General features: G+C 35.8%; 2 protein-coding genes across 2 annotated transcripts in view; one reads left to right on the plus strand and one right to left on the minus strand.

The window, feature by feature from the left end:
- Window positions 1-24,776, minus strand: part of IMMT (inner membrane mitochondrial protein) — a 348,633-nt gene that overhangs the window by 142,719 nt on the left and 181,138 nt on the right. The gene's annotated exons all lie outside the window — the stretch shown is intronic.
- RMND5A (required for meiotic nuclear division 5 homolog A) lies at window positions 937-23,383 on the plus strand. Its single transcript, XM_070727520.1, has 9 exons — window positions 937-1,260; window positions 3,782-3,924; window positions 8,575-8,709; window positions 8,824-8,924; window positions 11,557-11,723; window positions 12,740-12,905; window positions 17,083-17,185; window positions 19,852-20,006; window positions 21,696-23,383. The coding sequence occupies exons 1-9, from the start codon at window positions 1,119-1,121 to the stop codon at window positions 21,757-21,759; spliced, it is 1,176 nt and encodes a 391-aa protein (XP_070583621.1). The 5' UTR covers window positions 937-1,118; the 3' UTR covers window positions 21,760-23,383.

The raw sequence follows: 24,776 nt of genomic DNA on the forward strand, positions 1-24,776 counted from the left end.
ACAAATGTGAATTAAATAAGTCAATACAAGCACTAATGCTCGGCGGAAAAGCAAAGGTAACGTAGCTAAATAGATGTAAGAAAAGTGCAGCGAAGAGGACGAGAAGAATATGATTTCCTGATCCACGCTATGAATCGATTAGATTTTATTTTATTTTTTAAAAGGGAGCTCCCAATAATAGCTTAGTTTGACGAATCCACCATTGAAGGTTTCATATACCCATCTCAAAAGAAAAAACAAACACATTCCCGCCGTATGGCCTGGAGGCGGTAATCAACTCGCGACGGAAGTTTAAACGAGGGGAGAAAGACCTAAAAAAAAATCCGCTTCCGTTTTGTAAGGGGTATCTCGCAAACGGATCCAACTCCCGTTAAAGAGCCCTATTAATAGAAACCCCCTTTCTTGAAGAAACACCTCATAAGCAGCCCGTTAAAACCAAGAGATACTGTAGAAACAGACGGTTCTTTAAGAGTCTCGGAGAGCCCTTCGGGCGCTCTCAACTCCCGCTTGAACGAGATGTCTTAGGTGTCTAGGCTGTTGCCTATGTTGAATGCGGAACAGCTGTATGAAAAATAGATACGGCATCCTAGATAGACACAGTACTTTCCACTTAATTTGAAATTAAATTTAAAAATAATTTAAAAATTCAAATAACACTGTAGGTGAACCCCCCCCCCATCATTTTACTAGTACTAAGACTGATTTGACTTTGTGTTGGTAGTTATTATTAACGCAGACCGGCAGTATTTCTTGTAAGCAAGATGTCTTAGGAGTGAGCGGGACACAATATCTAAAGGCCTCACAACGGTCATCTTGCAACCTCTTCGAGGGTGTGGATGAGTTATTGGGATCATTTTTCTATTTTTAGTTGTAAACCCCCAGGTTCCCCTTTAAGGACCTCCGGGCTGTTTACAGCGTTGCCTGTGACGTATCTCCAGTATTTAGCTGGTGGACCTCAGCTGTCTTCCGTTCCGCCTGCAAAAACAGCAACTCACCGAGCTTCTCCGCTTTGCTCCTTCGTTCTCTTTCGCGGAGGTCCTCCGTGGATTGTCCTCTGGCCGAGCCGGACTGTCTTGCTTGGTCGGCGGGAGGGCAGGCGGGTGCCAGAGGGAAAGACAATGGACCAGTGCGTGACGGTGGAGCGCGAGCTAGAGAAGGTGCTTCAGAAGTTCTCCGGCTACGGGCAGCTGTGCGAGCGGAGTTTGGAGGAGCTGATCCAGTACGTGGCAGGGCTACGCCGCGAAATTCTCCAGAGCGAAAGTATGTACTACCTTGCTCCCCTTTTTCTTCAGAATCAATGTTTCCCCCCGCGAGAGTTATACGGGTAGAAATTTAGCCGGAGAGGGTTGCCTTTTAAAAAGTCGGCTGATTCACAAACCGCGCGCCAACGTTGTCTACTAGAATTTCCATTGAGCCTGTGCTCAGCAGAGAATTGTAACTCATCTCGGCTTTTTAGTGAATGTGTCTATATTATATATAAAGTGTCCGTAATATATTGGGGAGGGTATACTGTATTAGAAGTACTCTTTGAACAAGCTTGTGAACAAGAGGAGAAACCCTTATCCCCAACGTTTCATATTTTTTCTTTATCGGGAGTGCTGTTAAAGAAATAGGATCAGGGTTTAATTAGGCAAGATGGCAAATCCCTATACAAGTCCTATTCTGGCTGCTGTAATTGTTTGGTCGCAGTTGTCTTGTGTGTATTATTGTATTTCCTCATATTCCCAAGCTTTATGAATGTGTCATCTCTTCCTTTAAATTTGCTTTTAGTCATGTGACCTGTGCTCTCAGTATAATGATTATGTCCATTTCTTTTTCATTTGTTTTGATCAGGTTCATTCATGTACATTCAAATATAATTATCGTGAGTAGAGTTTACTATTAAGATAGAAAGAAATACATAGAAAAAGAAATACATCTTAATGTTTTGTTTTGTTTTGTTTTTTTGTTTTGTTTTCCCCCCTTCATTTCCATTAGCATTGTAAGGTTATTGTCTTTCTTATGTATACTGGTACTTTGTCTTGTTACATTTTCAATCTTTGTTTTGAATCCATTCGTGCCATTTATGCCATAGTTGTTTGGGTTTTTTGCTTTTGGTCCCCTTAATTGAGTTTGTCATTTCATCCATCTCTATACATCTCTATATTTTGTCAATAATTAAACTTTCCAATGGGGTTTGTTCATTTTTCCATGTTTGTGCCAATGAGATTCTGACTGCGGTGTTTATGTGTGTTATAAGGAAAAGCGTTTGCTTGGTATAGGGTCTTTTCCAAATTCCTAAGAGCATACCTTCTGGTGTGTATTCTATCTCTTTTGTAATTTATGTGAGCCATTTGTGGGTTGTTTTCCATATTTTTTGAATTTTGGGGCAGGACCACCACATGTGAAAAAAGGAACCTTTTTGTTTTTTACATTTCCAGCAGGTGTCTTGTAAGGTCGGGTAGATCTTCGCTAGTCTTGATGGTGGCATGCACCATCTATAAAAGAGTTTGTAATAATTTTCCTTATATGCTGCTGACTGTGTGATTTTAGATATTGTGTTCCATGATTTCTCCCAGTCCGCTAAGTGTATGTCGTGTTGGACGGACATTTTTAGCCCATGCTATCATAGGGTTTTTGATTGTTTCCTTTATTCTTTCTTGTTCAAGGAGTAATTGGTAAATTTTAGTGATCTGTCTGTCCTCTTTCAAATTCACTGCAGTCTGCCCCTCCCAATGTTAGTCCTTTACTTTTCCATTAGTTAGAATTGTCTGAAATATGATAGAAGATAAAAGAATACAATTGTACCTGTTTTTCCCCACCCCCAGAAAGCAGGAAAAAATTCTCAAAATAATATGACTGATAATACAAAATTAATTAAGCAGGATATGATGTCTTCTGACAATTCAATATCCCTACACAACTTTTCCTAAAAGGCCATTTTGAAAATGAGGAAGATGGTAGTGGGATCAGCATTTATTCACTCTTAATGTTAGTTAATTATAGGGTTTGTTACTCCTTTAAGTATGTGTGATTATGTGTGGCCTTTATACTATCAGAGGGTTAAGTCTTCTTTCTCAATAGCAGGACTGGGCCCAGGAGCACTTAATTGCTAATTACTAGGTCTACTCCATAAATCAGTTGATTGGGATATACAAGGTGAGGCGGGATTTCTGCGCCTGCTGTCATTTCTTGCCAGGATTGGAGGGGTGTTAATGCACCCATGTGAACTATACCCTTGCTCACACCTGTCTGGGTGCTGAAAGGAAGCTCAGGCACAGCGATATTTCACAAGTTCCTCCCTACTTTCTCCCTACTGATATATTTGTTCCCGTCTGGCGTGATATCTGCCTATCAGGTTAGCGGATATAAAGTTAACATTATGTGTCTATTGAGGGCTGCTTTCTCTGAATGCCAAGCTTTTTGAATTTTCTGCTTTCTAGTGAAACATGCCTATGGTGTTAGAAGTGGAAAAAAACAACACAACAGCAACTGGAAGTGCATTTCTCCGAACTTCCGGTTTGTCTGTCTGGTGATTTTTCTTAACATACCAGGCTTCAGAAAGGCCTGTGCGCATGCATGGGGGGAGGGGCACCATGCAGGGGGTTGTGCATGTGCAGGGGGAGGGAAGGGATGTGGGCAGGCTGCGCATGCTAGCCCCCCCAACACCCCCTTTTGGCACGCGAACCAATAAAATTTCTCTATCAATGGTATAGGTCTTTGAAATTAAGGTATAAAGCCTGGGCTTTTGAGATGCTTCTCAGAATGCAATTAATTTTTAGTTTTTCTTTCTTCTGTTTAGATCCAGATGAAGATCTATCAGGTACAATATCACTTGTTATGACCCAATGTTGTAAACGAATAAAGGACACAGTTCAAAAATTGGCTTCGGATCATAAGGATATCCACAGTAGTGTTTCTCGTGTTGGAAAAGCAATTGATAAGGTATTAGTTTTTCCCCCCAGGATAATTCCAATTTTATTTCTGATTTCTTCCCTAATCATCTCCAGTGTGAAATCTTATATTTTTCAATGTAATCACTTAAGTTTTCATATTACTAATTCACCACAAACATAAGACCTATTTCTGGTTTCAATCACTGCTAGCTGAGATCTTTTTTAATATTAATATTTTTATTGTTTTGTGTTGCAGATTCCATTTCTATATTGAACAGTGTGCTTTCTACATATCAAAGTGTTAAAATATAAGCATCATTATAATCATTATAATCAACATACAAACATATTAGATAATATTGATCATTATTCAAAAGTATACCGTCTTCCATAATGACATCAATTATATAACCTTCAAAGTATTTACAGTACTCAGTTTTTCTTTTCCATGTAGTCCATATTTTCACATAAATCCACTCATCTAACCTCTGTATCTATTAACTAGCCATTTGTAAAAAAATTCCCATGCCATAACATATTCCGAGTCTTCTTTGTCTTTGATTTTTAGGGTTAACCTATCCACTTTTGCGCCTCAGTATTTTTTTTATTATATTGCCAGCAGTAGGGGTTTCTTCATTTTTCAAGTATTGTGTGCATACAATAATAATAATAATTTAGTAGACTTGTATGCCACCCCTCTCCGAAGATTTGGGGTGGCTACAATGCTGGCTACTGTTAAAATATGTAGAATTAAATATGTATTACCTTTATTATAGTTTTCTGGTAACACGCCCAGGGAAGGGCTGCCCGTCGCCAGTGCTCCTGGGGTGCTCCCGCTGGGCAGGCACGTGGACGCATTCTGGTGCACATGAGTGCAAATGGTGCATGATTCAGCTTCCTGTGCATGCACAGAAGCCAAATCTCATGTGAGGACGCTCACGTGTGAGAGATTCTACTGATTTTTGACAATTTCTTTGCTTCAGTGCATGCGCAGAAGCAAAAAACCTGCGAAAAATTGGCAAAATCTCACACGCCCAAGTGTTCCTACATGAGATTTGGCTTCTTGCGCATGTGCAGAAGTTGAATCTTGCGCTGACATGTCTGCCCGCCTACCAATCAGCATGCGCAGCTCCATTTTTCCAACTGGGACTGCGCACCTGGCCATACCGGCTGCAGCTCAATACTGAACATGCCCAGCTGGAATAGCTCAGGTTTCATATCTATGTGTTGTTTTGTCATAGTTTCAGCCATATGTGAATTTTCGTCCAATGTTTTTTTGCTTTGGGTGATGTCCACTACCTATGATAATATATACCTGATATTTGCTTACATTTCCAACATTTAGTATATTTTTCTTTGTACATATTCACTATTCTTGCAGGGAAAAAATGCCATCTATAAAAGATTTTATAAAGATTTTCTTTATTGCGCTGTTGACATGATGAATTTGTAATTTCTATCCCATAATTTCTGCCACCTGTCCAATTATATTGCACAGTCAAAATTCTTAGCCAAAATTATCATGGTTTCTTTTACTTATTCTTCCTCCAATTTAATAGTGAATAAATAATTATATAACCTCTTAATTTTTCATCTGTTGCCATTAGATTCTGATCTAACTTATTTGGTTCCTTATAAAGCCCATACACCTCACCATCTTTTTCATACTGTACATATGTAATTGTGGCCACCATGATAGGTAAATCCCTAATCTATTTAGTTCTTGTTTAGTTTTTAGATAAAGGTCAAGGTTTAGGTTCCCCTGAACATGTGTGCTAGTCATTTCCAGCTCTAGGAGTAGTGCTCATCTCCGTTTCTAAGCTAAAGAGCCAGGGGTGTCCGAAGGCTTCTCCATGGTCATGTGGCCAGCATGACTAAATGCCGAAGGCACACAGAATGCTCTTACCTACCCACCAAAGTGGTCCCTATTTTTCTACTTGCATTTTTTGCGTTGTTTCGAATTGCTAGGTTGGCAGAAGCTGGGACAAGCAAGGAAGCTTGTTATTTTTTTGCCTCATAATTGCTCCTCTTAATTCAATCATTGTTATTCTTTAATTCAACGTTGTCTTCACTTCTTCCGACACTTTTGGTAGGTTGACTTCTTCTATATATTGCTTTATTTTATTTTATAGTATGTTTTATTTGTTGTATAGTTTTTAATAAAATTCTTTTGTTATTTTTTTCTTCATTTTTGTATCGGATTGTACTTGTCTTGTAACTCGTGTATCAATTTCTTTTCTTTCTCTTTTAAGTCTGAATACCAATCATCTCCCCAGCTTATTTGCATTTTCAAACAAGTTCTTTTTGGCTGCTTTAATTTTTTGTGCCAATTCTTCTTTCTTTAGAATACTTAATTCATCTTTTACTAGTTCCATTTGATTTTTACCATTTAGTTTTTTTGGCTCTCTTTAAAGTTCCATTTCAAGTTTTTTTATATTTTTCTTCTAAATCCTTTCATTTTTTTCTTTTGCTCCTTATTTTCCTTCCTACATAGGAAATTACTAAACCCCTAAAATATGCTTTGGCCATATCCCATATGTTTTGCAAGGATGTTTCTTCATTTTTATTCTTTTCAAAAAAAAAAGAAATCCATCAGTGTTCAACAGACCTGTGTTACTGCATAAAACCTAGGTATATGTGCTATAATCTGGGCTATTTTGTCTATGAGCAACATCTGGGCATAGGCCAAATCTTGGCTATCAGGATATATATACTAATCAAAGATAGTATGAATCTGGTTCAGATGTCTCCATAAAAGAAGCAATAAGGGAGAACACAGAATATTTGTAGCTCAAGTTATACTGTGAGGCCCTTGATGCTCTCTGAGCTTAATTGTTTCCTTGTAGATGTTTCATTACCTAAGTGATAACTTCTGTGCTACTGTAAGTGGGGTTTACTGTGTGTTTATATTGAAGTTAGTGTTAGTGTTCGTGGGAATGTTCTTGGTGGTTCCTAGATTAGACTTTTTTATTGTTATGGTCTTTATTTGTTAGTTCCTTCCTTGCTTAATTGTTGGTCTAGTATTAAGCTTGGGGTTAATTTCTGTTTATCTGAGTGTTGACTAGTGGCAAGAAGGTGTTTTGGTCTTTTAACTTTTTGATTGTCCTTTTTGAATAGTATGTAAATGTTTATTTCTATATGCCTGTTGATGGCTGATTGGTCTGAATGCCAGGCTTCTAGGAATTTGCTAATACAAACTTAGCTTGGTCTCAAATGCTCAGTTTCTCAAATGAAACTACGGTGGACGTTCTATCCATGTATTGTGCATGTAAGGAGTTGTCAAATACATGGCCTAGATAATCACAGGCTGGCCACACCATGCTTGGTTTAATGAAAGGGAAAAAGTTGTCATACATCATACAACAACAATGTGATGCAGTGAGTTTGACACCCCTGCTATAAATGATTCCTGGGTTTTTTTCTTTTGGTGCTACTGGGTCTTTTTGTATTCTTGAGATGTTTTAAATTGCTTTAGTTGGTTTGTGATTAATGCCATGTAGTTGTAACTTTTTATCGTTTCTGAAATGTTTTTGATGTATGGCCAGAGATTGCTCTGGTTTTGGTGTAGTGGATTGAATGTTGTGTGGATATCCATTTCCTTTCCAATAATTTAATTCTTGTACTTTAGGGTTTGATTGAAACTAATAAGAATATTAAAAATACCATGTCAGCTACAGATCACATAACCTCTGTCCTCATTCCAAATCTTCAAATATGTTAGTATTATCATAATGTAACAAATTTTAACCAATTTCAACTGAAAAATTGAAGAGGGGCTATTATGCATAGATCTGTTATTGATGCTCAGCATAGTAAATGATTATTTGTCTCAGTATGGTGTATAAACATGGATGCAGTGGCTGGCTGATGTTCTCCATATTGGTTTACCCTCAAAGTGGAATTAGCATTCCTAAATAAGTTGCAACCATGCTTACTAACACAGTAAGCAATAGCTAACAATGTTTTGCCTCTTTTACTGCCATTGTTGCTTTAGATGTTTCTCCTTCTACTTTATCTCCTGGATTTCCTGAATAAATCAAGGATAGCTGTCCTTGATAACAGTAGCTGTTATCAAGGACTGTTTGGGAGTAATTTCAAGAGCCCAGTTTATCTTGCATTGCTATGGCCAACAAGGATTTATTTTGATGAGTTTACCTACTAAAGTTTTGGAAAACTACTCAACTCATCTTGGAAACTATTGGATCCATTATATGCTGGGGGCACACCAAATGAATAATATGATTTCATTTATGATCAGACCAAGTCAAAGGAGTGGTAGAAATTCCTTCTGTAACCAGATCACAAGACATGCTGTGAGGTAAATAGCACTAATATTTTCTTACAAGATTAGGTTAAAAAATATATATCAATCCAAAAAACATTTTTATATAGGAGAGAATATTTGGAGGCAAGTTCAATTGTGTCCTGCATCTCTTGCTGCAGTTCGACCTCTTCCACGATACCTTACATGAATTAAATGTGAATAGAGGAGTTCTTCAACTCCTATATTAATGGGATAGACAAAATTAATTTAGAGTGTCTTCTGTCAATCTGCAATTTTAAAATATGATTTGAATATAGAAGATACAGTAATTTTGTAATGGATGGAATAGTTTGAAAGTAGTGATATTGGCATCTGAATAAAATCAGAAAAAAATGGTTTCTTAATTAGACTTAATTATCATTTTTCAATTCACAGAATTTTGACTCTGACATTAGCAGTGTCGGAATAGATGGATGTTGGCAGGCTGATAGCCAGAGGATTCTGAATGAAGTTATGGTTGAACACTTTTTCCGGCAAGGGATGTTAGACGTAGCTGAGGAGCTTTGTCAGGTAATTGCAGCCAGAATGTGAAGGGAAAAATAAATTATTTAATAATCATAGATGATATTGATGTGAAAAATACTCCGATAACTAATAGATATGGACTATAACTTTTTTTTTCAGGAGTCTGGACTTTCTATAGACCAAAGTCAAAAGCAACCATTTGTGGAGCTGAACAGAATATTGGAAGCACTTAAAGTTAGAGTTTTGAGACCTGCGTTGGAGTGAGTTATTTAGCTAATTGGAAACTCTTTAGATAAAATCTAAGAGATACTGAATTTTTTTCCTTTAATAAGTTTGTGCATGTTGGGGTATGTTAGAGCTAAATAAATGTGTACAAAAGCTCATATATCCTGCCTCAACTGAAAAACACAGCTTGAATAATTCTACTAAGTAGCAGGAACTATCTTTCTTTCATAGAATATGCCATTTTCTGAGTAAGTAATCAGTATAAGCCAAATACTGCAATAAGCTAATGCAGTATTAAGCTGAGGCTTGCAACTGAGAACTGACTAAAGATAAAATGTCAGCATTCAAGGTTGTGGTCTTTTGGTATTCCGAATGCCATGTATGATTTCATTATTTGCCTACTGACTTTGCTTGTTGGAAGCCAGCAGGAAATTATGAGGAGGTCCATGCTTAATGACTCACAATCCCTGTTTAACAACAGCAAGGGGGATTGTCAGGATTGCCATGTTACTGAGCAAGCAGCCACATGATATATGGCTTAACAATGAAAAATTTGATCTCAATTACCATCATTACTTGTATAAGATCACTTGTATAAATGAAGGTTTCTAAAAAGTTATCAAATCTGTTACATGTGTTCTTAAATTTCTAAAACGATTGGTTCCCATGGAAGCCTAATATTAGGCTACTCTGTACTGCAAATTCTGAGTTGTTCCCTATGTTATGTATTGTGGCATTCCAAATTACTTTTTGTATGGTGGGGTATAATAAGCAGATATACAGTATACAGAAAGAAAAGAGAAGGGTTTTTTTTGTCTTTTTTTGTTTTTCAAAATTTTCTCTGCTTTGGCAGTACAGGTAATACTTGACTTATGATCACAATTGAGCCCAAATTTTCTTTTGTTAAGTATTTGTTATGTGAATTTTACCCCATTTTATGACCTTTATGACCTCAGTTGTTAATTAAATCATTGCAGTTGATAAGTTAGTAACCTGGTTGTTAAGTGAATCTGACTTCCTCATCAACTTTGCTTGTTAGAAGATCACAAAAGGGGATCACATTATCTTGGGACACAGCAACAATCATAAATAGGAACCACTTGCCAAGCATCTGAATTTTGATCACATGATCATGGGAATGCGGAAAGGATTAAACTATGAAAAATGGCCATGTCACTGTGTCATGGTAACTTTGAACAGTCACTAAATGAACTGTTAAGGACTACTTGTAAATGCCATTACTTCACAAATAACTATTTTTAAAGAAAACATTCTGACATTTTTAATGATATAAGAATCATTTAGCATCTTCCGTTTGTTTCATGTGCCTGAGAGAGTTATTATGCAGCTTCCTTCTCTCTTTATTTGATAGTATTAGAAATACATTTGGAGCCTTGTAGGTTGTATTCCTACAGCATTCTGTGCTACTATCAGTTTTTTACAAGGCCCCTTACTAACTTTTAAGGATTCCAAGGATTTCTTAAGTTCGACTACACCACATCAACTCTTCTGCTCTGGAATGGCAAGAATCGTGTAAATGTTGCTTAGAAATAAACAAATAATTGGTATAGGCAGAAAAATTCATGTTCCTCTCAGTCTTAGGGAAAGACTTGCACTAGTTATTCCACTTCTGAATTGCTAGTATAATTCTTCTTTAGGGACAAGATGAAGCAATTTCCTGATCGCCATATTTTTTTAATACATTCTCCAGACTTTCCCAGAGGGGCCGGGGTGGTGGTGTTTCAATATGCGTGGAAAAGAAACTTTTGTTTTGATATTCTCAAGACTCCTGTTAGATAGAAGATATCCAGTAGAACTTCAGCAACTTTCATTTAAGCTGAGATGTATCAAACCACAATAGATCCTTGTTTTCACTACAGTTTTAGAATTGATGAGCAAGGTTGTAATGAGAGTAGGATAACAGATTAATAGAAATTAGGGTCTCTGAAATGAATAATGATTACAATTCCAAATCTGTATTGGAAGCAGGATTCCTGCATTTAAGCAATGCTCCAAATAACTTTTTGGGAAGTGCTTTAGAAACTTAATGTTTACTTATACATTATCTGAGCCAAGACACAAATAGTTTGTTATTGCATAGTATTAATAAATGAAAGCTCTTTTAACCGCCTTGCAGATAAAACAGTTATTTGTCTAGAAGATATTTGTCAATTCCTTTGCTCATATGGAGGTCAGCTTGGCACATTATGACCTAGTGGGGAAAATGTCAGCTTCTTGCTGTTAATAGAATATCTCTATCTAGTTTCCTAGAGACCATTCATATTTGGCAGAGGACTGTAAGTAAGTAGTGTTTTTTTTTACAAAACAAAGGCATATTTTGGAACTCTGACCTGGCTCTAACTAGAGGGCAGCTACCAGGAACTGTTAATCACAGTTTGTATGAAATGCTTTTTAAATTGCAAGCTGCATTGCAAAATATTGGGCAATAATTTTGAAATTTCATTTTACATTCTATATTCAAGATACCTACATTTGTAAAAAGCAGTGTTACTTACCGCTTGCTGGAGGTATACTAGTGATATAAGAAACATAGTAGATAACATTATCTTAGTTTTTAGTGACCTCAAGCAAGTAGGAAAACCATTATCATAATTACTAATTTCTTGTTTTTCTTTTCTTAAAATTAATTATCCCATTATTTCTTAGGTGGGCTGTTTCGAACAGAGAAATGCTTATGACACAGAATAGTTCCTTAGAGTTTAAGTTACATAGATTATATTTTATTAGTTTATTAATGGGTGGAACTGCAAATCAGAGAGAAGCATTGCAGTATGCAAAAAACTTTCAACCATTTGCTCTCAATCACCAGAAAGGTAAGCAATATGAAATATTATATGCTAGATACCAAACATTATTTCAAGTTAAAAGCTTAGTGTATAGAATACTCTTCAAATATTTTACTGTCCTAAATAATTTTGTTGCCTACGTATTTACAGTTTTTTAAATTTATTAATTTATTGACAAATATTAGTGATTTTATATAAAATTTTAGAGTTAGGACATATCTAATTATGGAAGCATTTTTAGAATGCTTTTTCCCAAGGATATGGTAGGTTTGTTTTTGGGGGGTTTTCTGAATCTGAGAGCTGGTTTAGCCAACCAAAGGTTCAAACAGAGGTGGTTTTACTGGCCCACTCTTTTTTTTTTTTGGAACAAATCTTTTTTCACTTTTTTCACGCCAAATTATAATACTACTTTTTGATTCCCGTTCTTGTAAATATTTTGTTTTCCAGCAAAAAGGGGCTCTTGATGAAACAAATGCAAAACCACACTACTGTATCACTTAGATCCATTTAAGTATTAAGCAACTGTTCATATATATCACTAAATAGAACTGCTTGTTTATAAAGTGACCTTTGTTCCCAGTGTTTTTGAAGAGCCCAGACCCTGTCTTTGAGAAATTTTGTTGCACTTGTTCACTTTCAGATTCTGCATCAGAACTGATAAATAATAGTGCTGAAAGAATAATAGAACAGTTTGAAATGTTTTAAATGTTTGCTCAATGTCTGGTATAGGTATAAGAGAAAACAGAGTCCAATAACATTTTATTTGGGCTACCAAGAGAGTTTTAAAGGTGCAACTCTTCACTGTAATTATAAACATAATTAAACTACATAAAAGCACACTTCTGTTTTTTTCTTTCTAAAGTGCCAAGTGGGGGAGATAAAAAAAATAACTTAAGAACTTTGAGTTCAAATTAAAAGAATACACATTCAATAATTGAAAGAGTCAGAAATATTGGTAGTGAATTAATGTTTTTAGAATAAAGACAATATAAATGAATGTGTATGTTATAAAATAATTACATTACATTTTTAACCTTTTGCAGATATTCAGATTTTGATGGGAAGTCTTGTATACCTGAGGCAAGGAATTGAAAATTCTCCATATGTCCATTTACTAGATGCAAATCAATGGGCAGACATCTGTGACATTTTTACAAGGGATGCTTGTGCATTATTGGGACTCTCAATTGAATCACCTCTTAGTGTTAGGTATGGCTTTTTATTTTACATGCATTTTGAGGTTATCTACTTATTTTTCTTTTTTAACAAAATTCTATGAATCCAATTCTAAACAAATTACCAAAAATAAATCCAATTCTCTATTACAAATTAGCATAAATAATATAAAAATATTTAAGTCTTAAGTTTAAAAAAACCTAATTGGAACCCTTTCTACATTGAGTAAAAGGTAGGATTAGCTTCATCTTCAAGTATGGATAATTCCATGTCAGAATTAAAGCTAGTAGGCAATTCAGATTCTGAAAAAAAAAATCTCATGCTATGTAGATGCTGAGTATGACAATCCTTCAAGGTTTATCTGATTCTAATTAACCCCACCATTTCTAACAATATGGAATATGTAGCTTTCTAACAGGTAATTGCTAGGTCAGTGATGGCGAACCCTTTTCCCCTCAGGTGCCGAAAGCATGCACCCATGTGCTACCTCGTGCTCACACCCATAATTCAGTGCCCACACATCCCACCCACCATGCATGCATGCATGCGTGACCTCCCACTGCCCCACCCCTGCATATAATGCTCCCTGCTCCCTTTTTTCCCAACTTCCAGTGGGTCCAGTAGGTCTGATTTTTACCCTTCCCAGGCACCAGGACTTTCTTAGAGCCTAGGGAGGGCAAAAATGACCTCCCCCATCCCCTGGAGGTACTCCGGTGGCCAAAAAACCCTACCAGAGCCTCTGTGAGCCCTGTACTTACCTGGTATCCAAAATCGGCTGCGTTTGGACTCCTTAGAGGGGAGGGATGGTCTTAAAATTACTTGGGCGGTGCACGCAAGTATGTTGGAGCTAAGCTATGGCAACAGCTTGCATGCCCGCAGGTATGACTCTACATGCCAGCTGTGGCACGCATGCCATAAGTTCACTGTCATGGTGCTAGGTTGACCAAAAATTATGAAATCAGTTGGTGTGTGTATTTTTAAAAATCAATCTCAATCAAGTGGTTGCTTTTCTGCCTGCTGTTTCAGAGAGCTGTTTATGGTTTGAAATAGTGGCAAGCTGTTTATTCCAGAAACTGCCTGGAAAAAAACTACCTTTTGCTTGGACTTGTGAAGTTTCATAAACAGGCTGCATTTGTGGCACTGAAAGAGTCAAAGAGTTGAGTACTGTTGCCATCAAGTGTTGTTTTGATAACCTGCCCTGCCCTAGAGAACTGTAGAATGTGCCTTAAGCATGTTTTAAGCAAACTATGCCTTAAGCAAGTTTTGTAATGTGACAAAGTTGTGACTCTGTATTAAGCTGTAATCCACAGGGGTAAGTCAAAAAATTAGAATATCGTGCAAAAGTTCATTTATTTCAATAATGCAACTTAAAAGGTGAAATGTAATATATGAGAGAGACTCATTACATGCAAGACAAAATGGAAGACCAGGATGCTTCCATAGCAGCCTTCAGCTCTTCTGCATTGTTCAATCTAATATTGAGACTTTTGCATCTCATTTGGAAACCATAGACCCAGAGTATGGAGGAAGAATGGAGAGGCACACCCAGCTAGATGTGTGAAATCCAGTGTTAAGTTTCTACAGTCTGTGTTGATTTGGGAAGCCATGTCATCTGCTTATATTGGTCCACTGTGCTTCATTAAGTTCAGGGTCAACGCAGCCATATGCCAGGAGATTTTGGAGCACTTCATGCTTCCAAGCTTTACGGGGATGCTGACTTCAATTTTGCAGCAGGGCGTGGCCCCTGCCCACACTGCCAAAAGCACCAAAACCTGGTTCAATAACCATGGGATTACTGTGCTTCATTGGCCAGCAAGCTCATCTGACCTGAACCCCATGGAGAATTTATGGAGCACTGCCAAGAGAAAGATGAGAGACATTAGACCAGTGGTTCCCAACGTGAGGCCCACGCCCCACAAGGGGGCAATTTGATCTTCAATGTGGGCAATTGGAACCTTGTTTAAACTAAGATAATGGCCTCTTAGGCTTCCTCTATGTGAGTAGGAGTTCACTTTTTGAATAGTAAAAATTATATGTCACGAGATGGGGCATCAGGATTTCAGAGCTTAGCTTAGGTGGGGCCTGGCCCCAAAAAAGGTTGGGAACCATTGCATTAGACTGAACAATGCAGAAGAGCTGAAGGCTGCTATTGAAGCATCCTGGTCTTCCATGAAACCTTAGCAGTGCCACAAACTGATAGCTTCCATGCCACGACGCATTGAGGCAGTAATTGCTACAAAAGGGGTCCAAACCAAGTACTGCGTACATACAGTATGCATGTTTATATTTTTCAGATGTCCAATATTGTTCTATGTACAATCCTTGTTTTATTGATCGTATATAATATTCTAATTTTCTGAGATGGGGGATTTGGGGTTTTCATGAGCTGTACTCCATAATCATCACAATTATGACAAATCACGGCTTGAACTGAGTCCCATTGGGATTGGGTGGTATAGAAGTCAAATAAACTATCTTGCTTTGTATGTAATAAGTCTTTCTCATGTATTGCATTTAACCTTTTAAGTTGATTACTGAAATAAATGAACTTTTGCACGATATTTTAATTTTTCGAGTTTTACCTGTTAAGTTTTATTTTGCTATTTTATTTTCAGTTTAGACTTAATTTTGGCCAGCCATGAAAATGAAGTTGTATAGTATTTAGACCATTTATTTTTACATTTTCCAAAGCTATTTCCATAAAATGCATTCTGCTTTTAAAGTAAATTTGATTTTACACTACATTGCAATTTTTTTTACCGTACATTATATTGTTGTTCTACAATGTTAGCTTTGTACACAAACAGTAGCATGATGAATGCATTATATTATTTTCATTCTGTTTTAAATGAGTATCTGAAAAAATAACCTTTGTTTTAATAAGGTTCTTATATTAAATGGCAATGCTGATAACATTGTTAATATAATTTAGAATATATTATCATACTTACTCAAAAAGAAGGTTATTACAAAGGTTATTTCTCACCAGAAAAGGAAAAATACATTGGAAAAAAAAGGACAGGTAGTCCTCAACTTACTACAGTTTGTTTAGTGATTATTCAAAGTTGCAATGGCACTGGAAAAAGTGAATTATGACCATTTTTCGCACCTATGACCATTGTAGCATCTCCGTGGTCCTGTGATTTACATTTGGATGCTTGGCAACTGACTCACATTTTTATGGATGCTATGTCCCAAGGTCATGTGATACCTTTTTGCAACCTTCTGACAAGCAAAGTCAATGGGGAAACCAACTTCATTTAACAACCATATTACTAATTTGACAACCGCAGTTGTTTACTTAACAAATGTGTCAAGAAAAAATGTAAAATGGGGCATTTCCCCCCCTTAACAACATAAATTTTGGGCTCAATTGGTGTCATAAGTGGAGGACTACCTGTATAGACAATGGTGTAATGCTGAACAGTTCTGTTCTATTGTTTTAAGTCAGACTTGTCAAACCCACATGAAAATAAGCTTGAAGATCATCTTCCTCAAGCAATAAATGCAAGCATATCATATTTGTTTTCTTATCAGTAGTCACACTCTTGAAGTAAGGAAGGGGCTGGATAGTGATGATATAAAACAGCAATAATAGAATTAAAATCACTTGCCTATATATGAAGATACACCAGTTATAAAATTCATTGAACCACAACCATTTTATACCAACAATTGTCTCCCACACAAACTCTTTTTTTCACATTATACTCCTAAATACATAAGCACAGATTCCCTTCCCTCCTTTTATAGAAATAAAAAAAGTTTTGAGAAGATATAAGAGGAAAGGATAGTTGCCCGAATAGGAGAAGAAGGAAAAGGAGGGGAGGTAAACTGAATGGAGCTGAGGTAAAGGAAAGATGTTCCTGTACAGAAAAGAAAGAAAAGTAAAATAAAAATGCACGTATAAAATAATTACATTCATCTTGCAAAACACCCCTTTCAAGCAACTGATGATCCTCAGCTTATTCTGAAACTCATTCAAACTCCTTAACACTAATGTTTGCATAATTTATTATTCCATTCATTATGTCAGCATCTTTCTCAGCAAATGTAAGATAACACCCAATTCATGGCTAGTGATGGGGAGATGGAGTGGGGAGAAGGGAATCTTTATTTCTTTACTTCTAAAGTAAATACATGCTTTAATAAATGTACTATTGCAGGGGGAGTTTCACAGTATTAAACTTTGATATTTTGCTTTCCTCAGCTTTTCAGCAGGTTGTGTAGCATTGCCAGCTCTAATTAATATAAAAGCTGTGATAGAACAAAGACAGTGCACTGGTGTTTGGAATCAGAAAGATGAATTACCAGTGAGTAATTTTTTGTATCCCAGTAGATAATTTTTTTACCTGGCATAGAAGTTATTTCCATAAGGTAAATAATTGGATTAGAGATTTGCACAAATCACATTGTAACTTGAATTTTATTTCTCTTAAGAATGCCCCCAAATTGGGATATTTTAGCAAAATATACTTTATAATAATGAATGTTTTATTTTATTTTTTATTATCTGATGTGATCAATTTAATTTATAGGCAAGTAACATATGTAGTTTTTTAAGGATAGCAATAAGTGGCTCTAACATATGGGTACTGTTGAAAGTAATGTCCACCTGGTCCAATTCCAAGTAGAGCGAAAGATACTGAAAACATGGAGGATTACAGTATTGGAAAGATGATTTAATGAAGCAGAATCATTAAGCACATTGTCCTGGTGCAGCTGACTACATGGAACGGAGAGTGAGGGTTATTTATACCCTCTCTGGGCTTTGAACTTAGGCTTTCTGTTCCGGTGGCAAGAGTATACAGTATACGTATTCTATTGGTTACTGTCAGACTCCCATGGGGTTATGCAGGGTTCATAGCTGAGGTTGTCTGAGTTAAGTTTGGTTGGAATTTGGGGGATGATGACATAATGGCTTTGTCCTGGTTTGGATCTTGAGGGGGGGGGGGATCCCATCATCCTGAGGCTGAAAGTGTTTTGTCTTGTAGATAGGTTGGCCTAGTCCTTCTTAATGAGCCTCAAATATCTGCTGGGGGAAGGGAGGTGGGGTTGAGCTTCTGTCTCCCTCAAGATTTCCATTTCTCTTTTAGGGGAAATATAAAATCCTGTCTTTTTAAATATTTCTCAAAATATTTCATTTTTCTAGAAGGGGCAGTTGCTAATTTTCTATAGTATAATATAAGAAAACACACATGAGGGAAGATCGCAGATGTTAGTCATTTAATAGGAAGATCCATAATTCTGGAATATCTTGTTCAAAAGACATTTTAATTAGTTATTTTAGATTTATTTGTAAATTACTTAAAGAAGTTCAGTGATTAAGAATTAAATTTTTTATTGCCCAGAAATTGTTTGATATTTATTCTATGTCTATTAAAATAAATGAAGGTATTTGTTTGGTTACTGTTTGTCTAGATTTTGTTTTATTATTTAGCCCTATTGATACGTCTTGTGAACACCAGTTTAGTGTATAATTAAAGACACCAGGCTGGAACAAGGAGCCTGTGAGTTATGTTCCTACCTTAGATATGAAACTAGTAGGTAACTTTGAGCCAATCACTTCCTCTCAACCCTGAGAAGATAATTGCAATCCATGTCCCAAAAATGTTGCCAGTAAAAAAGGTTTGCACTTACTCATGTAGTCATCAGAAATCAAGTCTGGCTCAAAAGTGCATATGCACACACAAAAATACACCAGGCTGATGGTTGCATTGACTCATCCTAAATTGTAAGCGGTAGTTCAGATTTTTGATTATTTTAAATAATAGAGGAAAGACGAAAAGAGGAATCCAGATAAACCAAGTATATATGAGCAGTTGCTTCCACTGCTGAATTAAGGTATGTCATGGTAATCTCTATTTACAGCCATTACCATCTACTGAGGTGTTGGATTATAGAAGTGAAGTGATAGAAAGTGTCTTTCCTTATTTTAATCTTGCAAAGAGACAACTAATACAGTCATTGCCTTTCTTTTGCATTTTTAAATTTTTTCTCTCCACATTACACATTAATACATAACATTTTATCAAGTATTAACATATAAACCAATGTGTGAATCTCATATGCATCTTTATCAAGTTGCCTATCTGTTTTCCCCTAGTCATATCATGTCATACCCATGTCTTACCTCCTTCCCTTTTCTCTACCTACTTTCTCCTTCTCTTCTTTCTCCCTACTTCCCTCTTCTTCCTTCCTCTAACTCAGTGTTTCCCAACCTTGGCAACTTGAAGATATCTGGACTTCAACTCCCAGAATTCCCCAGCCAGCTGGCTAGGGAATTCTGGGAGTTGAAGTCCAAATATCTTCAAGTTGCCAAGGTTGGGAAACACTGCTCTAACTTTCTCATCCTCCTTCTCATCCTCTCCTCACCTCTCTCTTCTCTCCCTCTTCCTTCTTCTAACCCCTCTCTTCTACCTTCTCTCTTCCTTCTTTCCTCCTTTCCTCTACCCCCTCTATCCTCTGTCTTATTTCTCCCCTGAGTATATCCATTTATATCTATTTTATGGTTAGCAGGCAAGCAACTCATTTCTCTGAATTCCCTTAACTTACAATACTAATGTTAACCTTAACTCTTTTCTGTGTTTATACATCTATACTTGTAAGTCATTCTAGGCATACTTTTATACTAATATAATGCTACAAATTTAATAACTACAAATAATATTGTCACCTAAATCTCATATCTTTAGTCATTACCTTTTTTCAAGCAGTTATATGTGTATCCTTCCGCTACATTATTTGGAAAATGCTATTTTGTGGCAAGGAGAAAACAAGGGATGCTATCCATGTCAATCATCATAAAACCTTTTAACTGTCCTATGAATTGCCTGAAACACCTGTGGGAAGTGGAAAGTAGTTGAGACATTTCCAATCAATTATGATCTTTTCCAATCAGTTATGATGCTTTCCAATCAATATGCCTGGGCAAATATTGATCTTAAACAGTTAGTGACTGCATCTTTGTTTTGTACAGATTGAAGTGGACCTTGGCAAAAAGTGCTGGTATCATTCAATATTTGCTTGCCCCATCCTTCGTCAACAAACAACAGATAACAACCCACCCATGAAGCTAGTTTGCGGTCATATTATATCAAGAGATGCTCTGAATAAAATGTTTAATGGCAGCAAGTAAGTCAAAATTCAATTCACGGAGAAAATTTTTAATTTAACATATATTTGGAAATAAGTGTTAATTATAACAGATATTGGAAAGAAGATAAAAAGGATTTTTTTGAAACCATTTATTATAGCAGCATGTCAGAAGATTGAGTTGCCATTTGATTTTATAAGAACTCGTCTAGTGTTCTATAAACATGTTGTTTTAAAACAATCCTCCCCAATCTAGTCACCTTCTTCATATTTATTATAGCATCTGATATGGTACAGCTAACATTTCAACATATGAAAGATTCCGAGTTGGAAATGATGTTCCAAGTGACATGAAATAGAGTACAAAGTATCCAACCGAATTATGATTTCTGTCCCTAAATGTAGGGAGACAGAGAATTTGACACAGAGCAAATGTCGGTTCCTAACCAGAAGTGGACTGGCTTGCAGCACATTCTCAGAGTGCAAAGAAGCAGTACAGTAAATAAAATCCATTTTTCTTGGAGAGATTCAGCCATCTAGATACTCTTTACTAAATAGTTGGCTTGGCAATGTTAATGACAAGGATAAAATAGCAACTGTGGAGAGTTGCTGAAGAAAGAAATGGAGGCTTTTCTTTTTTGGATTCCTGTTTCCTTTTTTAAATCACATTTCCTTTATACTGTAGTGCAGAAAAGATAGCTGGAATGTTCTTTTTTTAAAGTTGAGATTTATTAAAAAATATATTGCCCTTTAAGGAATTACACCATTTACCCATTGAGCCTAGTATTATCTATATTAAAGGTGTCAAATTTGTGATGTCATATGGTGCATCATGATTTCCCCCCCTTCACTAAATGTGGGGGGGAGGGGGAGGGGTGTCCAGCACATGACACACAGTTTGACACCCCTGATCTATATAAATTTGATAAGTTTGCAATTGTTTAGGATAAATATATAATATAACAGGGCACATTATGTTTTGTAAGCTCTTAAGGCAACCCAATATAAAAATCTCATCTCTGCATCCTTTCACATAATGGGTTTCTCATTACTGCAGCAAGAAATGAAAGCAAAATCATTTTAAAAATTATTTTAATAATTTATAGGGCATAATTGTTTGCACAGTTACATAGTCTTTCATTACTTACAATGGTAAAGACTAGTAATATCATGAAACTGATTTAAAGGGAGAATAACCCTTCCAAAAGCAACAGGAACCCACAGTTTAAAAGTCTTTTACAATGTGCTAAAGATGGTAGCTTGTACTGTATTTGAAATGGTCCATTAAATATATGTAGTGAAGCTATTCTACCAATAGATGTCACATAATCCTGACAGTTGATTCCAATGAAGATTTTAGTGCTGCTTTTTGGCCAGAAGATGTCTTTCTATATTTCTCAAAGTCTGATTTTGTCCTAAATTCTTCATCCTACCTAATTATTTGATATAAGGTTTTCCATCCACTTAAGAGATCTACTTAAAATCTATTAAATAGGCATGGTAAAAGTTGTATTTGATGGTTTTATTCTTTTTCATTTTTAACCTTGATTTTATATTGTAAATCTTGGTCTCCAGTTGTTCTTTGACTTTTTGTTTCAGTATTGTTGAATCACAAATCAAATATTGAAATGAGAAATGTCAAGCATTAGTTATTTAAATGTGTTACCTTCAAATGTGGCTATTTACCTGCCATTTTGTGGCTAACTTTAATATTTTCTCTATTCTTAGATTAAAATGTCCTTATTGTCCTATGGAGCAGAGTCCTGGGGATGCCAAACAGATATTCTTCTGAGGACACAAATTATTATATGTGTGTGATCTGGAAAACTAAAAACGGGCAAATGTTTCATTTAATGCTGTACATACGAAGGAGAATTCTTGTGTTTTATATGAGTCTAATGCTCCAGAAATTTTTGCCAACATTTATTGCAGATGTACAGAATGGAAAAGCTCCAGATGTAATATCTGTTATAGGGCTTTTACTGTAATCTTGGTCATCATATCTGATCAAGATACTACACCAGCAGTCATTCAATGCAGATTTTTTTTGTACTTAATTTTAAGATGACTTTGCTTTATAAAGTAGATACCAGTCACCACATAATTCTAATATTTGTCCTGCTGTTATCATTCTGATTGATTATTGTCACCATAAAGAATGTGAATGAATTTTTTTTCATTAGCATGTAAATAATTAAGAGAGGATTTCAGGAAAAAAAGTTTAAAAATTGAATAGTGGATATACTTGTGTCTCTCTTATTATTTTTCCAAATCAGAACTCTGACATTTTCAAAGAGTGATTTTCCTCTTTTTGGATCATTTCCCCCCAGCTTTTAAATTCCACATGAATTCTACATAAATGTGCTTATGTATAAATTGCATATATAAGCATAACAGATTTCCAATAATTTCTGATTTAGAAAAATAGCAAGTGAATAAGGTTCCCTACACTTATGAATTCATTTCAGTTGTTTTCGTAATCAAGAGTTCTTTGGATAGTTGAGAATAATCAATATTGCAGAGCTCTAGAATGGAAAGTTTTTCCAGCTAATACTTGTTCTTCAGGGTTTTTTTTAGCTATACTGAACTGTAATTTAAGGTTTGATTTCAAGATCAGTGTCTTGTTGCTGTACAGTTTACTAGACATGATTGTTATATTATTTATAAAGTTATCAGAACCAAATACACTGTTGCTAATGTTCATTGTTAAGAAGAGGAATAGAAGGTGTTTAACTAGTCTCTTTATCCCAGGTTTGGACCTCCATCTTAATAGAAATAAATATATCTTCCGTTGTTAAGAGCGTTGTGCCGGTGACCCTGTCCCCTTTAATATCATGATAATATCAGTTTACTCTTAAATTTATTGTACTGGTGACAAAGCAGATATCTAGATTAGAAACTATAAACTGAATTTGATCACCATTCTCCCTACCTGGAAAATCTTGAGTATCATAGTCAGGAAGAAGAAACATTAGTAGATTCTAATAATCCAAAGTCTTGCCAATTTGCAGTGGTCTGGATTATCTGGGAAAAGCTAGGATAGATAAAGGATTATGCATTTGTAATATAAATAAATATCCAAAGTGAATATATACTTATAAATTTGATGCGCATAATAGCAAATGTCATGTGTGCATTCATTGCATTGTCCTACAATAAAGCAGAGAAGATATTTGATATTTATTGCTACCAAAATTCCATCTTTCTATGGCTGGATACTAAAATAGTTAAATCCACTGGCCCAATGCATTACACAGAAAAATGTTCTGATAATTTGTCATAGTCCCAAAGAATATACCAATGCAACCTGACACTATTGTTCAAAGAGAAAAAAGAAGTAAAAGTGTACACTGTATTCTCTGAGTTACTTCTATAACGTGCTTCTATAGAAATTTAATAAAGATTATGAGAAACAAGTAAAAGTGTTTTCTGTTCAGATTCAAATCTCAGTGAAGTTGTTTTTATCATAATAAGGGAACTGCACATATGTGAGTCAAATGTATTCTTCTACTCAGTGACATAAGAAAATGTTGAAAATGTAGCAATATAATACATAACTGTATTCAAGGGAACATTTATATTGTAAGGATATTTTGCAGACTTACGTAATTTCATGTATATGGGCCATCAATCTCAGTAGGTATTGGGATTCTTAAATATCTGACAGAAAATTCTGTTTTCTTTTTTAATCCAAGAAACTATGCTAGTTTGCCTATATTATATGTAAGGATTGATATTTTCATACCGAAATATAAGGACTGATATCATTTTAGTGGACTCCAAAACAGAAGTGGAGTTTATATTTCCTCAGATCACTGGGGAACATATTAGTTTCTAGCCATTTTATTCTGGGAGGGTTTCCTACACTGCTTTTAAATCCAGAGATTAGAGTTATACCCCATCAGTTGTATGGTGGAATGGCATGGTAAATATGAACTATGATGTTCTACGCTTTTTTAGAATTCATGGTTATGTATGAATTATTTTTGTGCCTTTTCATTAATCTTACAGTTTGAAAATCATTTCCTTTTGTTTTTCTTGAAAACAATACTCTATAAACAGAAATAATTTATTTTAGTGAACATTTCCAATGACTTTGATACACAAACCATTTTGCCCACAGCCCATTTGAGACTGTCATTGATATAACTGACATGTGAGGAAACCATTGTCGAGTGATAATAAAATAATAATAAAAAATAATGCATACAAACCATATAACCATTTAGTGGTTATAAAATGTTTGTGAATTATGTACTAGATAAGTATTTCTCAACCTCAGTAAATTTGGTGGACTTCAACTTCCAGAATTCTGTAGCTAATATATTGGTTGAAAAATTATTATTATTATTTATTAGATTTGTATGCTGCCCCTCTCCGGAGACTTGGAGTGGCTCACAACAACAAAACAGTACAAATCCAATAGTAAAAGCAGTTTAAAACCCCTTAATATAAAAAACAACCATACATCTCATACAAACCATACATAAAATGGAAGAGGCCCAGGGGAATCAATTTCCCCATGCCTGAGGACAGAGGTGGGTTTTAAGGAGTTTGCGAAAGGCAAGGAGGGTGGGGGCAATCCTAATCTCCGGGGGGGAGTTGATTCCAGAGGGTCGGGGCCACCACAGAGAAGGGTCTTATCCTGGATCCCGCCAGACGACATTGTTTTGTTGACGGGACCCAAAAAAGGACGACTCTGTGGGACCTAACTGGTCACTGGGATTCTAGTTCAGTGGTACTTCTACTTACGAACTTAATTCGTTCCGTGACCAGGTTCTTAAATAGAAACGTTTGTAAGAAGAAGCA

Source organism: Erythrolamprus reginae, chromosome Z (assembly GCF_031021105.1).
Source record: "Erythrolamprus reginae isolate rEryReg1 chromosome Z, rEryReg1.hap1, whole genome shotgun sequence".
Taxonomy (NCBI): domain Eukaryota; kingdom Metazoa; phylum Chordata; class Lepidosauria; order Squamata; family Dipsadidae; genus Erythrolamprus; species Erythrolamprus reginae.

Excerpts from the sequence above, each read along its gene's own strand:
- RMND5A (XM_070727520.1), top strand. The coding sequence starts at position 1,119 with ATGGACCAGTGCGTGACGGTGGAGCGCGAGCTAGAGAAGGTGCTTCAG. Across the intron at positions 8,710-8,823 it reads TAGCTGAGGAGCTTTGTCAG|GAGTCTGGACTTTCTATAGA; the intron begins GTAATTGCAGCC and ends TTTTTTTTTCAG. Across the intron at positions 8,925-11,556 it reads GTTTTGAGACCTGCGTTGGA|GTGGGCTGTTTCGAACAGAG; the intron begins GTGAGTTATTTA and ends ATTATTTCTTAG.